The 14,655-nt window shown below is 47.1% G+C and overlaps 1 protein-coding gene across 2 annotated transcripts in view; it reads left to right on the forward strand.

Annotated features, from left to right (window-relative positions):
* Positions 1–14,655, forward strand: part of ehbp1l1a (EH domain binding protein 1-like 1a) — a 45,927-nt gene that overhangs the window by 1,930 nt on the left and 29,342 nt on the right. For both annotated transcript variants that reach the window (XM_079757869.1, XM_079757871.1), the window contains exons 2-8: positions 3,277–3,334; positions 3,727–3,822; positions 3,914–3,967; positions 4,202–4,380; positions 4,670–4,809; positions 11,894–11,953; positions 12,298–12,397. In XM_079757869.1, the coding sequence (XP_079613995.1) occupies positions 3,277–3,334; positions 3,727–3,822; positions 3,914–3,967; positions 4,202–4,380; positions 4,670–4,809; positions 11,894–11,953; positions 12,298–12,397 (687 nt within the window). The remainder of the gene's footprint in view (positions 1–3,276; positions 3,335–3,726; positions 3,823–3,913; positions 3,968–4,201; positions 4,381–4,669; positions 4,810–11,893; positions 11,954–12,297; positions 12,398–14,655) is intronic.

Here is a 14,655-nt window from a genome sequence, read left to right on the forward strand (position 1 = left end):
CGACTCATACACACTTGAATGACCTACATCTATTCAATGGATTTTGCAGTGCGTTGAATATTTCCTAAACAGTCAGACAGGATTCGTCCAGATTGCCTAATAAACGATTTCTAGTTTAGCTTCATCGTGTGTGTGTGTGTGTGTGTGTGTCTGTGTGTGTGTGTGTGCGCGTCCCAGGTCTGTACACGTTCAGTGTTTCTGCAGCAATAAGAACACTGCATGACACACACACACACACACACTGAAACACACCTTCACAGCCAGGTTAGGAGGAAGGAAGTGTGTCAGCAGCACTGTGCTTTATTGTCTGTATTCGTGATAAGCGGATGCATCGTCCAACCCAGGGCCTACGATTCCAGCGTCGACGGCCAGCATCGACTCATGCCTATTAGCTAATAAGGAGATGAGTGATGAGCAGTATGGAGCTGAGGGATTGATCTCCCGTCCACAGCCAATATCTTTTGGCTGAATCATATCCTCTATGACTTGGTAACATTTAACAGAATGGCAGTAGATTGATCCATCTGGTACTAACTCATATTGAGTAGCAGGCAACAGATTAAATAAAGTCAGTCGAACCCATAGCAGTGATTGCTGAAGAGTTGCTTCAGAGACTTGGAGGGTGTGGGTCATTGACAGCATAACGATTAATTAATAACCCATGTGCTCCATTTTAATACTATTAAGATTTACTAAGTGATTTAGCGGACAGTTTCATTTAAAGCCACTTACAGGTTATGGCTGAGAAAGATCAGAGCATATTCCCCATTTCAAGCGCCACATGAAATATTAAAATAAAAATATAGAGTAGCCTTAGGTATCAGAAATACAAAGTAAATAACATTCCACACATTTTTGATATTCACTCTCATGTATCCGAACGAGGAGACTCCCCATTGGTCAGACGGAGACAGGGGGTGATGTTTCATTCCAAGTGACAACTTTGAGATATGACATTGTGCAGATGTTTGTGTTTCTCGCTCTGAGGAATGTGCACAATGTGAACCAGCTAGATGTTCACACACAGGCCAGAGCTCATGAGATTGTTGTGGTTGTCAAACTGTGGAATAAAGCAATAGTGTATCACAAAATAGATTAAAGGAAAGAATTAAATGCATTTTCTTTGTGAGCGCGATGTGGTCCACATGTATCTTCAGCTCAATTCCCCCCCTCGACGCTACTGATTTCTTGAGGTTTTCATCTCTGTATCAGTTTGTTGACCAGATATGGTTCAGCCACACTCCGTCATAAGGTTATCATGTTACCTTGTGGTCAGACTTCCCATTAAGTAAACCTTGACACACTGGGCCCCCAGGCACATCTATATATAAATGTGTGTTCAATCACAGAACAGCAGCAAAAACAAGCTCAACCAGGATGTACATTCAAGTAGTGGATGATAACCTGCACATTGGGGTCTGTACATTAGCCTCTAACTTACATCTTGACCTATGAGCAGCGCATTTGCTGAGGCATGGCTGAGCTGCTTGATGCCGACAAAGCCGGATAACTTCTCCATAACAGTTCCATAATGTGTTGCACAACAGGTGCGGCTCGGCTTGTAAGCTCCTGTTGAGTTCAGTACGAGTCACTTCTATTTCTGGGCACCCCCCCGTCCCTCTTTCTCGCCCTCTCCCGGTTATAGGGAGAGGGTCTCTCTCTCTTCCCTCCCTTGCTCACTCTCTCTTTCTGTCCTTAATAATGTCCTTCCTCAGTCCCCAAAGTTAGCCCTTTATTAGCCTTAGCCTAGCCTGCCCTGTTTTCTTACTTCTGTCCCTTGGGTATTGACCTAAGGCCGGTTACAGTTGCTGCTAACACTTTGTTGCCCCGGCCTAGCCTCTCCTGCTCCCTTCTCTCTCTCTACCCAGTCTTTTGTGTTGAGCGCAGGCTAAGGGCTAACACTCGGCCTTAGCCAGATCCTAGCCTAGCCTGCTTTTCAAATAAAATGACAATGTACTACATGTGTAATAGGCTTTATGACAAGGTGATCACAGAAAATACAATATTCAATACTTTAGAAGTAGAAAGTAGACCCTTTCGTTTATACAAAAATTCAGAACAAATATTGGCCTTTATCATAATGTATATTATATGTTAACGGGGAACCCAACACCATTTGTACCTTTGTTTGATTCCGATGACTCTCTAGGTTAAACACATGCCATTGTATGCATAGCCTCTGATTGGCTGATAGGGTTACCCTGTCACCTGCTGATTAGGTGGTGATGAGACACACCTGTGCCGCCTTATCTCTGCTTGTTCATATGGCGTTCAACCAGCAGCAGGAACGATCCATTGGCACATTGAGGGCTTGAAAATGCCTTGAAAACTCATTCATATGCAGATCTCAATGGGCCCCCATGTTACCAACAGGTATGAGTGTGATGAGCCATGACAAGCCGTTTCAACCGCTGCCCTACCCAGATGTAGTGGAATGTACCAACTTGGAGGCTTATCTATCTATCAAACATCTAGAGTGGACCCTCCCACATGTGATGTCACAGGGTCGCTGATCACTCTAACACCTGATTGGAAAATAGGGGCCCTTTAATAACTTTTTTATGAATAAGAAAGATGGAATGGGAACATTCACAATCTATTATATGGAGATGAACTAGCCATTGAGAGTTTAACCAAACGAAGATATTTATTTTCTGCTTTGTATTATGAGAATGTAATCACATTTTGACCATTGACAAACATTACGTTGCATGTTTTGAATATTGCTTTTCCAAAGTCTTGAGAGACTTTGGAAAAGAGAAAAGACAAATTCTTCTTCTCCTTGTCCTTTTTGTCGTTCTCCTAGTCATGTTCTTAATCATATAGTCTGGTTACTGAATAGAAATGAGGTTATGGTAGACCACAATAACCCATAAATAAATCTCTCAGCCTAGCTCGACCGGAGACAGCAGCCCTGACCCTCAAGGAGGAAAAGCATTAGAGGCAGAGTCAGCGGTCTGCGTCTCTGTACCAAGTTATAATTCTATTGTCAAAAGGTTAACATAATAATATCCAAGACAACCCAACCACTAACATTTCTACATTTGTTTTTTTAGTTTTTCGGCTAGCTCAAATATTGCAGAAACTTTGTCCTGTCTATATAAGGAGTCCGTCTAAAACAGCAGAAGTACATCTTAGTAAAATGATGACAGGCTGTTCTTTGAGGAAGTGGTAGCCAAGTCGATAACTGAAACTGAATTTTGTTTGCTCACTTCAGATGAATATTCATCTCCATTGTTTCACTTCACTCCCGTTATTTCCTCTCTACACTTTCAGGCAGCCCGACAAATTGCGAGTGGTGTGGATCAGGAGAAACCGACGCCACAGCACAAAGGTAATGAGTAAAACCTCTGACCTCTAACCTCTAGCCTCTCACCTCTGACCTATGCAAACCAAGCATACAAATGCAGGCTATAATTTCAGAACCAAGATCTAAAGTTACATGTAGGCTTTTGGATGCAAGTGCGGGAATATATTTATTGCTTCATTTATTGTCTAAAATGATGAACATTTGACAAATGTCACAGCTGGACTAAATGACAGAATAATAATAATCCTAATGATACATGAATTCATAACTGCTACATAAAATAATACTTCAGATACATTATTATTATAAGGGCTATTGTACAATGATTTTTAACGAATTATTAGACAATGTATGAATCATTATCTGAATTATTCAGTTGTGTGTTTTTCACCGCTTTTATTTTGACACTTGTCCAGCTCCACAGTTGGCAGCCTGGGATCCAGAACCCCTACAGGGGCACGGTGGTGTGGCAGCTCCCAGAGAGCGTGGACATCCCTATCACCCTCTTCAAGGTACCGTGCTCACACCCAGGCTCCTTTACTTACCCTGGGGCCCGAGGCCTGAGGTGTCTCAAGGTTTCTCCATTTGGTTTGTGGCCCGCAGGAACCCACCGCGGAAGAGTTTGAAGACAAGGACTGGACGGTGATCGTTGAAGATGTGAGTTCACCACACGTCGTTAACGAAAACGTTGCGTTCAATTGTGAATCTGTTTGGGAGACCATGGGCTGTCGTTTTCATCAATGTATTGATTAAGAGACTGTGTTTATGAATGGATGAATTGAATGTTTCTGGGTCTAAAAAATAAGAGCATTTGAGACGAATATCATTACGAATTTCATTTTGTTTTTGTTTTCTATTTCTTCATTGACAAACACATTTTGAACTCCTTAGGAGACAAAGGGCCGTAGGAAGGTCCTGGCATCGGCAGACGTCAACATGAAGAAATACGCGAGCGCAACGCAAGCCAAGTACGACATGGTCCTGAAGCTGAAGCCGATGTCGGTGAAGGTCGTGGAGGCCACTCTGAGGCTCACCCTGTCCTGCATTTTCCTCAAAGAGGGCAAGGCCACGTAGGTCCACTCTGAATCATCTTGTTGTACACTGAAATAAATTAAATAAAGGAGAGAATAGCCACGTTATAGGTGCCATTGACTTGGTTCTCAGACCTGTAGGAAATTGAATCCTCACACCTTTTGTCTTAGACATAACGGGCATGTGATGAAATGGACTTGCTTGACCGGTGAGGCGGACAGACAATCAGAGACAGCAGTGCCACAGTGCTCGTCGGATGCATTTCTTTGTGTTTTTTGAGGTGGATTCGAGCGCCTGTTTGACTTGAAGCTGATGTTTTACCTCCAGAGACGAAGACATGCAGAGCTTGGCCAGCCTGCTGAGCTTGAAACAGAGCGACGTCGGAAACCTGGACGACTTCAGCGATGAGGAGGCCGGCGACGACCGAAGAGCCACCTTCGGAGGCGGATTGGCTCACCCCGTGACTGGTACATGAAACAACCATAAAACAGGACACGTTGGTTTTATTCAATTTAAAAGTAAAAAAAAAAAAAAAAGTAAAATGCCTAGGTGAAAAATAACAACAGGACTTCCAATGACGCAAACTTTATAGTTTTTATTGGACACTACTATTCCTGTTTTGTTTATGAGTAGGAAATAAGGCAAACATGTTCACAGTTGTTTGCATATGATGTGCACCAGCACAAATGGAGAGCGTTTCTGATCAGGGAGGCAAATCAGAAAATCTTAGGGTTTAAATTTAGACTAAACTGTTGCAAAAGAGCAATTGGCTATTTTGAGTCTTAATGTCCCCAACCAAAATAAAACACAAGCGCACACGCGGGCACACACACACACACACACACACACACACACACACACACACACACACACACACACAAACACACACTAACACACACACTAACACACACACACACACACACACGTCCCATATTTCCTTCCTTATTTTCTCTTTTATTTTCCCAACGTGATCTTTCCTGCTTCTGCCCATCTGCTATTTCTCCTTCGTCATCGATCCCTTTCTTCCCTTCTTCCTTCTAACCTCACCCCCCTCCCACTTGTCCCACGTGGTCCGGCCCTCAAACCAAGTAGACCCCGACCCCTCCAACAGCAGGATCCGGGACGCAGCCTGGAGACCGGTCCTGGACCCGGGGCCCCCAGGTACCTAGTTGACCCTGGACTTGGGTCTCCACGGGGCCCCACCGCAACTCCCTCCACGGCATTCCATTCTTCAGCACTTCATTCGTTCATGCAATCATGCATTCATTACGCATGAGCAGAATTCACGGGCACGATGTCGAATGGATATTCATCCACGGACTGATCTCGTGTTCTGAATCATCATTGTCACCAGCGATGGTTGTTTTCATTCACACCATGGGAGCTGCAAGTATAGTTCGATTCTTGCTATAGCTGGTCCATGGTATCAGATGCTGTTCTAAACGTGTACAATAAAACATGAATTACAGGCAATCAGAGCTACAATTATAGATATCCCAAATGATGAAGCAGATTTTCTTGTAGGACTACTGTTCTGTTGCTTCTCCTGGTTAAATAAAGGTTAAATACATCCTAAAAATGTATATTTGCAACAACGTCATATAAAGCAGGCCAATCAGGATTTAGTTATGTTTTGGTTGCAGTAGGAGGGAAGAGTATCTGAGAGCTAATCCTGACCCATTCCATCCCAACACTTCTCCTCTCCTCCCCTTCTTCACCTCCCCTCCTCTGCCTCATCCTGCCTCTCCTGCTCCTCCCTTTACTCCCCCCCCCCCCCAAGTGGTGGGATGGGGCGGCCCTGCCAACGCCACCTCCACCTTCACCCTCCTCACCCATCCTCATGCCCCGCCCGCCGCTGGCTCGCAAGCCCTCCCCGGGTGGCCCCCCGGCTCCCACCCCGGGGAGCCCCGCCCCTCGCCCTATGCGTACTCCCTGCCGGCGTTCACCCGCGCCCACCCCCCCGCCCTGCCCAAAATCTTCCAGCCCGGCGCGGCCTCAGGTATTGCCCGACGAATGTGCATTTGTGTGAAAATGTCACTTTTAGTCCTTTTTTGGTTTGTCTGTTTAAAGGTGCTGTAGGTAAGAGAGAGAGAGAGAGAGAGAGAGACTAAAGAAGAAAAGGAATGGCACTCCCTCTCCACTCCCTCCCTCATTACGAGGAGAAGTGAGTCATTCACACACCAGTGATTGACAGGCACGACGGATTCCCCGAAAGCAATCAGGGTAGAGATGCACTGATTAGTCAGAAACAAACCGGGAGCGGCCTAATATCACTTTCATCTCATAAAGAGAAAGGCGCGGTCAACACAAAACAGATATTATTAGAGCGTTTCATTCACCAACAGCTTATGTCCGAGAAGGAATTTCTGACTAATGACACTCAACGCAATTCTAGCTTTTAAGTCATACCTACAGCACCTTTAATCACAAGTCCATGGCAATTTGTAGGTAACACTGCAACCCCTCTAATACCCCACACACCTCACACATATGGACATAGTATAATTGTTCATAGACACACATCGTGCATGGGTGTGTGTGTCTCGTTTGATTTTGGTGTTTGGGGTGAGTGGAGTGCTATGTGGGGCATCAGCAAACACATCAGGCGTGTGTGTGAATATGAATCATAGGTTCATAACGGCATGATTACAAGTGGTGGGCTGGTTAGGAGATTACTACTCTGATTAGGATTTCTAGGAAAACCTAAGTAAGATAGGAAAGAATCAGCATGGTTATGCTCGCCTGACCAAAAGGCCTGAGTTGTGTCAGCCTGGGCTAGCAGAGCGCAGACTGCCCTGCCCTGCAAAGCGAGGCGTTATGTAACCTGGTGTGTGTGTGTGTGTGTATCTTTGGTGGGTGGGGGGCACCCCCTGCTTGTTTTGCTCATCACTGCAGCGGCACAGGGAGCAGGGAGGGACGTGTGCCCGTGCATGCAGAACACCAAGGAACCCACAGAGCTGGTTAGCGGAAGAGCCGGGAATGAATTCAGCCCTTCACAGATGCATTCACGCCTTCACACATTCACCGATTCACCCATTTACGTTCAATCACTCATTCCTCCTCTCCTTCACACGGTCGCGCATTCGCTCACTCCTTCACCGATGAATTTGTTCACCTTCATTCATTCATTCCTCCACTCCTTCACACAGTCACGCATTCACTCACTCCTTCGTTCACTCTTTCACACAATCACCCGATCAACTCATGCAGCCATTCGCCAAGCTCCCCCTTTAACTGACGACAGTTGCTCCATTCTTTATTTCATCACCTCACTTCCTCAGCAACCAGCTGTTTTTTTGTTTTGTTTTTGTGTGACAGCGCCCCTTGTTTCTGGATTCAGTCCGACGCCGTAGACCACGGGGGGGCCTCAGAGAGGGATGGGGCGAGGGCACCCAGGGTCGCCTGGAGAGAAGGGCTGTTCCCGCTGATGTCCCTGGCAGCCAGGGACATCAGCGGGAACAGCCCTTCTCTCCAGGCGACCCCTCTCTGAGGCAGCGAGCCCCATGTGGCCCCACCCCAGCAGTCCTCAGCTGGAATGTGTTGTTTAGAATGGGAGGCTGACTTTGGACGCTTCCCCATGGTCCCTGTCGGCCCTCTGCTGGACTCTTTAGCGCTCGTCCCCTCGCCCTTTATATTTGCAATTAGGGCATCTAGCAGACGCTTTGATCCAAAGCGACTTACAATAATTACGTTTGTACTAAGAAAGTCAAACCATATATATATCGCTGTCGGTACAATGAGGATGTTCATAGAAGCAGGTGCAAAGCGCTAACGATCGCTAGGTGAACCCATTCCCCGTACACAACAAAGATAGCAAACATAACTAAGTACTATAGGTAAATACGACACACAATGAGTGTGTACATGAAGGGCCAGGGCGTACAACATACAACAAGCAGGAGGGGCGGGCTATGCAGAGTCTAGGTGAACTCTGAACTCTAGGTGAGTCATTTGCGGAAGGCTCCTCTGCGCCTCTGAGTCAGCCCTACGTCTGTCAGCCATGACAGCTCTCCCTCTCCCTCCCTCTCCCTCCTCCTCTTCTGCTTCTCTCACATTCTTTCCGTAGTGCCGGGCTCCTCGCTGGCAAGAAGGCCGCATAGCTTCCACTCCGAGGGCCAGGGGCCCGGGGCCCCGGCCTGCCCCTCCTTTGCCCCAGCTACGGGCCCCGTTCCTGGGCCGCTCTCCCCCTCCTCCTCCCTCTCCCCCCCGCTGTCCCCCGTTTACCCTCCCGGTCTGCCTAGCAGGCCGCTACAAGGTACTAGCTCTGTGTTTAAGACATGGTTTGAGCGTTGGGGTGTGTGTGGAGTATCACATGATGATATCTTTCATGTTATTGGTTAAGAATGATTTTATATCAGCCTGTGACCTTTTATGGTAATAAAAGGTCTCGGGTGAATCTAGATCACCTCTACAACCCCATTTGTAGGCAATGTGCTCTTGCAATGTGCGACTGATCTAAAATTAAAAACTCTAAAATTACCCCACATCCAAATTACATCATGGATATCTCTGCAACAAACACTTTTGAGATTGCATTATTTTATTATTTTATTCTTTCTTTCTCTTTCGTTGACTAATTTCCTCTTTCTTTAATTTCTTCATTCTTTCCGTCTTTCTTTGATACCTTCCTTCTACCTTTCATTCCTTCATTCTCTCCTTCTTTCTTTCCATTGCTCTCTCTGTCTCCCCCCTCTAGCCCCCCATGGCGTTGCGCCGCGCCCCAGTGGCAAGAGGCCCCTGAGCGTCCCCTCATACTCCGCCGTCCCCCCCTCCTCGGCCCCTGACATCACGGGGCCCATGCCCCCTCTCGGCCCTCCCCCCCACCCAAAAGTCCCGGGCCTCACCCCTCTGGTGGGGACCGGCTCCGCCCTCACCCGGCCCACCAGTCTCCCCTCGGCCCCTGACACAGGTACTGCACGCGGGCCCCACCAACACCACGTAAAGCGGTCAGCACACTTCCTCTCCAAGACACGTGGGAAAGTTTTCCAAACCTCCGAGATTTCGTAACTTGCGGAAATGTATGCCGATGATGGCCCTGCAGCGTGACGGTCAGAAACGATGTGCGTGATGTGTCAGGTGTTTTCTGATTGGAGGATTTCCGACCAGCTGGTCTTAACTGAACGTTCAGGGAGCAATCAGAAACCGCATTGAGCCCAAAACGAGTTTGTCTTGGCAGGATATGACTTGGGCAACCTGATGACACCTCACAATGCTGCAACCCTTGCATTTCCGAAGTCCAATGCTCCTTGGAGCAATCCAATGCTCCAAGGAGCATTGGATTGTTATTGATGGTAACAGTGTTTTGATCGGGGTTTAGTAATTAATTGTTAAATTATTTTTCAATAAATAATTTTTCGATACTGTTGTGTTTGAAACTACCACAGCGTTTCTCATCCGAGACGTTTGGATTGGCTTAGGTTACGTTATATTTACGTTGATTTTGGAATTGTAACGACTACAACCCAATTTCCCATGATGCCCTCTGATGTACAAGCCCTATTCTCTTGAAGTGTGCGGCCCGCTTTAACTGTTCATGCATATGAGACAGCTCGTCATAATAATAACAACGCAATACCGTTCTACTCATAGACCCTTTCTTCTGATCCACATCGGATGTTTTCATTTCGTTTTCCTGTTCATAGTCTTATTTCTGATCTGTTGTGTTTGTGTTGGTTCTCCCTCTCCTCTCCTTCTGTCCCCCCCCTCATTGGGACCCCCAGCCTCATGGCAGACTGAGTGGAGGTCCCCTAAGCCCCAGGCCCATGTGGCTCCAGCCAGCCTCTCCCCCAAGGCTCTCCAACCCGGCCGGCCCAAGAGCAAGAAGGCCCGAGCCAAGGCCGCTAAAGGCTCCCTCCTCAAGCTAGCCTACCCCCCCGAGACCCCCATTCCTCCCTCCGGCCCCGCCTCCCCCGGCCACCTCCCCTCCGCCTCTCCCGCACCCGTCTCCCCCGTCTCCCCCGTCCATCCCGTCGCCTTCGTCTCCTCCTCCTCCTCCGCCTGCTGGTCTCGCCCTGCCTCTGTGGTCTCCGCTCCTCCTCCTCCTCCTCCTCCTCCTCCTCCTCCTCCTGCTGCCGTCTCCCAGCCAGGTACAGCTGACGGGCGGGAGGGGACTCGCACCCGTCAGCCCCCCCACCCCCGGTGAAGGGCACGGCGTGCCCGTCCGACCGGTTATTGGAAGCTGCTGAGCGGCGGTGTTTGTTCTGTTAATGCTCTGCATCTGAGCTTATCTGTGTAATATAGAGACAGGGGAGAGGGGGAAGGAGAGAGAGAGAGAGAGAGAGAGAGAGAGAGGGAGAGGGAGAGAGGGGGAGAGAGAGAGAGAGAGAGAGGGAGAGAGAGAGAGAGAGAGAGAGAGGGAGAGAGGGGGAAGGAGAGAGAGAGAGAGAGAGAGAGAGAGAGAGGGAGAGGGAGAGAGAGGGAGAGAGGGGGAAGGAGAGAGAGAGAGAGAGAGAGAGAGGGAGAGAGGGGGAGAGAGGGAGAGAGAGAGAGAGAGAGAGAGAGAGAGAGAGAGAGAGAGGGAGAGGGAGAGAGGGGGAGATTGAAGAAGAGAGAGAGAGAGAGAGAGAGAGAGAGAGAGAGAGAGAGAGGGCGAGAGGGGGAAGGAGAGGGATGGGGGGAGAGAGAGAGAGAGAGAGAGAGAGAGAGAGAGAGGGAGAGACGGGGAGATTGAAGAAGAGAGAGAGAGAGAGAGAGAGAGAGAGAGAGATTGAAGAAGAGAGAGAGACAGAGATTTAAGAAGAGAGAGACGGGGGAGCGAGACAGAGAGAGATTGAAAGAGAGAGAGATTAATACATCCAATCAGAATCATTGTATTGGGACAGCTTGTTTGTTTTATTCTCTCCGAATGGGTTCATCTCATGTGTACACACCAGTGGGGACATTGTGTGCGTTCTCCATGCGTCTGCCGGGAACACCGCTCTTTATAGCCACCTGCAGGCACTACATGTTTCAGCAGGCGGATTTCTCCTCTGCGTTTTCCCTTTGCTCTGTCACCTGTCTTTTCCCCTTTTTCCGTTTGTACTTCCTGCTTGCATTCGACTCTATCCTCATCTTGCTCCCTGCTACCTCTGCCCTCCTGGCCTCCAGACCTGCTTCTCCCTGACCAGACCCACCCAGGGGGGACTGGATGTGCCCCTTCATGGAGGTCCACTGACGCTCCCGCAGTAGAGACCCCTGAAACTCTGGCCCCCGGCCCCCAAAGTCAGCCTCCCGTTGCCCAAAACGCCCCCCAGCTTCCTCTTCCAGCACCAGCCTCCCTAGTTTCCCCAAATAACCAAGATCAAGGTACTGACCTCCTGGTTAGACACCGAATGAGTTAAATGAATGAGTGAATCTGGCAACCTACGGGGAAGACATGAGGCGTCGTAGATTAAGACAAGGCTCTACCTGCTGGTTAATTCAGCTAGCATCACCGCTAACTAGCTAGCTTAACAGTCGACTCTCAAAAGGCCATTAAAAGCACTTTAAGAGACGTGCTCGCTCTCTACGCTGGGTTACCAAGTCATCTCATGTTGGCCTTGTTTTCCTTCTCCTACCTTATTTTTTTTTCAGAATACAAGAGGCAACTATGCACACTGCTGGAAGAGGACAACGCATCTTCGGTACCTACAGGTGAGAACCACGATTTTCCTGTTTCGTCGTTGATGCAAAGATTCTCAGGTTTTTATTTGTCACATACTCATTCAGGATATGCTGTGAAATGTGTACGTGACATACTCTGTATTTCCTGTGCTTAAAAAAGAATAAAATTCAACAGAATAAAAATAGAATAAAATAAAATACAATATACTTATTAACAGAAATTAAGAATATCATAAATATGTGTAAAATTAAAAAAATGGATAAAGAGGGAGGTGTACAAAACGTATTGTGCAACAGGGCCAGGGTATGCGTATCTTTAGTAAACATGCGCTACATTGCTAGCTTCTAATGCCAGGTGGGTGTTTTGGTTACAGGGGTGAACCGTGCCTCCAGCCAGAAGCCGGACCCGTCCAGGACCCAGGAGAGGAAACGAGGAGCCCCCTTCGGGGTGGAGGCGGTCAGGAGGTCAGCGGGGTAAGTGAACGTACCCAGGCTGAATCGTGGTCCTCGACAGCATTTTGGTTTGGTGCAAGGGCCAGTCGTGCTGGGATTAACCAATTCATCCCTATTGGGTTTATTAACTGGGGGACACTTTATAATGACATTCAGCCATTTATTTTATAAGCCATTAGTTAGGGATAAGTAATGTTTAATTCAACATTTATATACACTTGTAGATGATTAAGAAAGACAGAAAAGTTGGTGGACTTTGGGGCTGATCAACATCACAACCAAATAGGGGCCCTTTAACCTAGTATTTATAAATCATCTACTAATGTATATCAATGTTTTGTTCAGGATTACTTCATCATTAACTATAGGCTTATACATATTACGTATTACATTGTTATAAAGTGCTTCCATTAACTGGACTGCAGCATGTTTAAACTTAAGCATGTGCAATATATTGTGTGGGAGATGGGCTGACTTGATGCAACAAAATAAATATTTTTATTCCGTGGAATGAATGACTTGTTGAGTGCATTTTTTTTCAACATTTTCCTTCTTGCTGTACCCTTGGCTTATTGTGCTTACTTTTTATCTATGCTGTTTATGTGTCATCATGGCAAAGTCTGACTTTCAATGAAACCGGAAGAAAATGTGTCAGAACAATTGTATATAGAAGAAGAAGTTGTCTTGTGTGTTGTAATTGGTAACTAATGACCCATATCATGAAATATCATTTGCTCAATAGCGTTGTTTTTCTAAGAAAAGGGAGTAGCCTTATTTTATCAGAAATCTTTCATCATTGAAAGTCCTTATTTTGTAAACAAAGCTGCTGATGCATTGAGCAATACACACGTCGACACCACAATGTAGCCTTTAAAAAAAAAGGGATTTGTTTTCTGCAACGCATGTCATGGTGACTAAACAATTGCTGGCTGTACATTATGTTCTGGCTGGCTTTTCTTTAAATGAAATATAATAAATAAATAAATAAATATAAAACTATAATTATCATAGCGAATGAATGAATGCGAGCAAACATCCTCTTCATGTGCCGCGACTGTGAGGGGGAGTAGGACAGCCACGCTTGGGCAACGGTGCTTTTAGAGACGCAATCGCTCTGTTGACCTTTGACCTCTGACCCCATCTGTTTGTCCTTCAGACCCGAGAGCTTGCTCTTTCTGCTGCCCTCTAACCCCTGCTCCGCCTCCGGGCTCCAGTATTTTGAGATGCCTAAAGCCGAGCGGGTCGAAACTGAACCGAACCCGGCGACGGAGGCTGGCCTCAAAGCCCAAGAGCCCGCCCCTTCCCTTACCGCTCTGCTCACGCAAGGGCCGGCCGGTCCTGAGCCCTCACCCGTCCCGTCAGTCGGGGAGTCCTCAGACAGGAATAAGAGCCACATGACCAAGATGACCATTCAGTTAGGGAGCCCGAATGCCAAATCCAAACCAGTTATGCCCAAATCGGCCGCCAACACCAAGCCACTTGGCTTACCGGTCCAAACCACGTTGCCGCCGATAGGTCAACCTTTTGAAACCTTCCCAAAGCAGAAGCAAAGGATAGCAGTAGAGCAGACGCCAGATGTTCTTGTGGATCCCATGGGAGATTACACTGTAACTATGGATTTAGGGTAAGTGTAGCATGGTGATAACTCTTCCTGGCGTAGTTTGGAAAGATGATTGATAGTTTGTTTTAGCGTCAAGTACTTGAATTTATATTAACGTAGCTATACATACAAATTAGTCAAGTATTAGTCGAGTGTTCATTTTTGCCATCGTATTTGACAATTGTTAGGGTCATTAAATCGTCTCTCGTCTCTAATGTGCCCTTGTCTCTTTAGAGAGAAGAGAACAGCTGCCTCATTACTGTCTTTCCCAAAAGAGGTCAGCTCTGATTCCACTTCAACAGCAATGAGCAAAACACTAGAAGCAAGTAAATACAATGTGGTGACGGAAGCACTGTCAAATGATCCTCAAACACAGTGCCCAGAAATCCCAGCCGCTGCTCAAAAAGGAAAACCGCAAACAAAGAAAAAGAACAAGAACACAAAAGATATCGCGGCCATGGCTGCCCCAGCCACTTTGAAGAAAGTGTCTGATGTTGGAGCACAGACACACGAAGAAGAAGCTGATGCTCACCTGGGATCCTGCAGCACACGAATCGTAAACGTGCCTGTTCTGACCCAAAAGCATTTTAAAGAGGGAACAGAAAGAATCCATTTGTTTATGGACACAAAGCCAAATGATGTCAGGATAGACATGCGGGGCAAGCAGGCCACCCCGAAT

Source organism: Pollachius pollachius, assembly GCF_949987615.1.
Source record: "Pollachius pollachius genome assembly, chromosome: 20".
In the NCBI taxonomy this organism is placed as follows: Eukaryota; Metazoa; Chordata; class Actinopteri; order Gadiformes; family Gadidae; genus Pollachius; species Pollachius pollachius.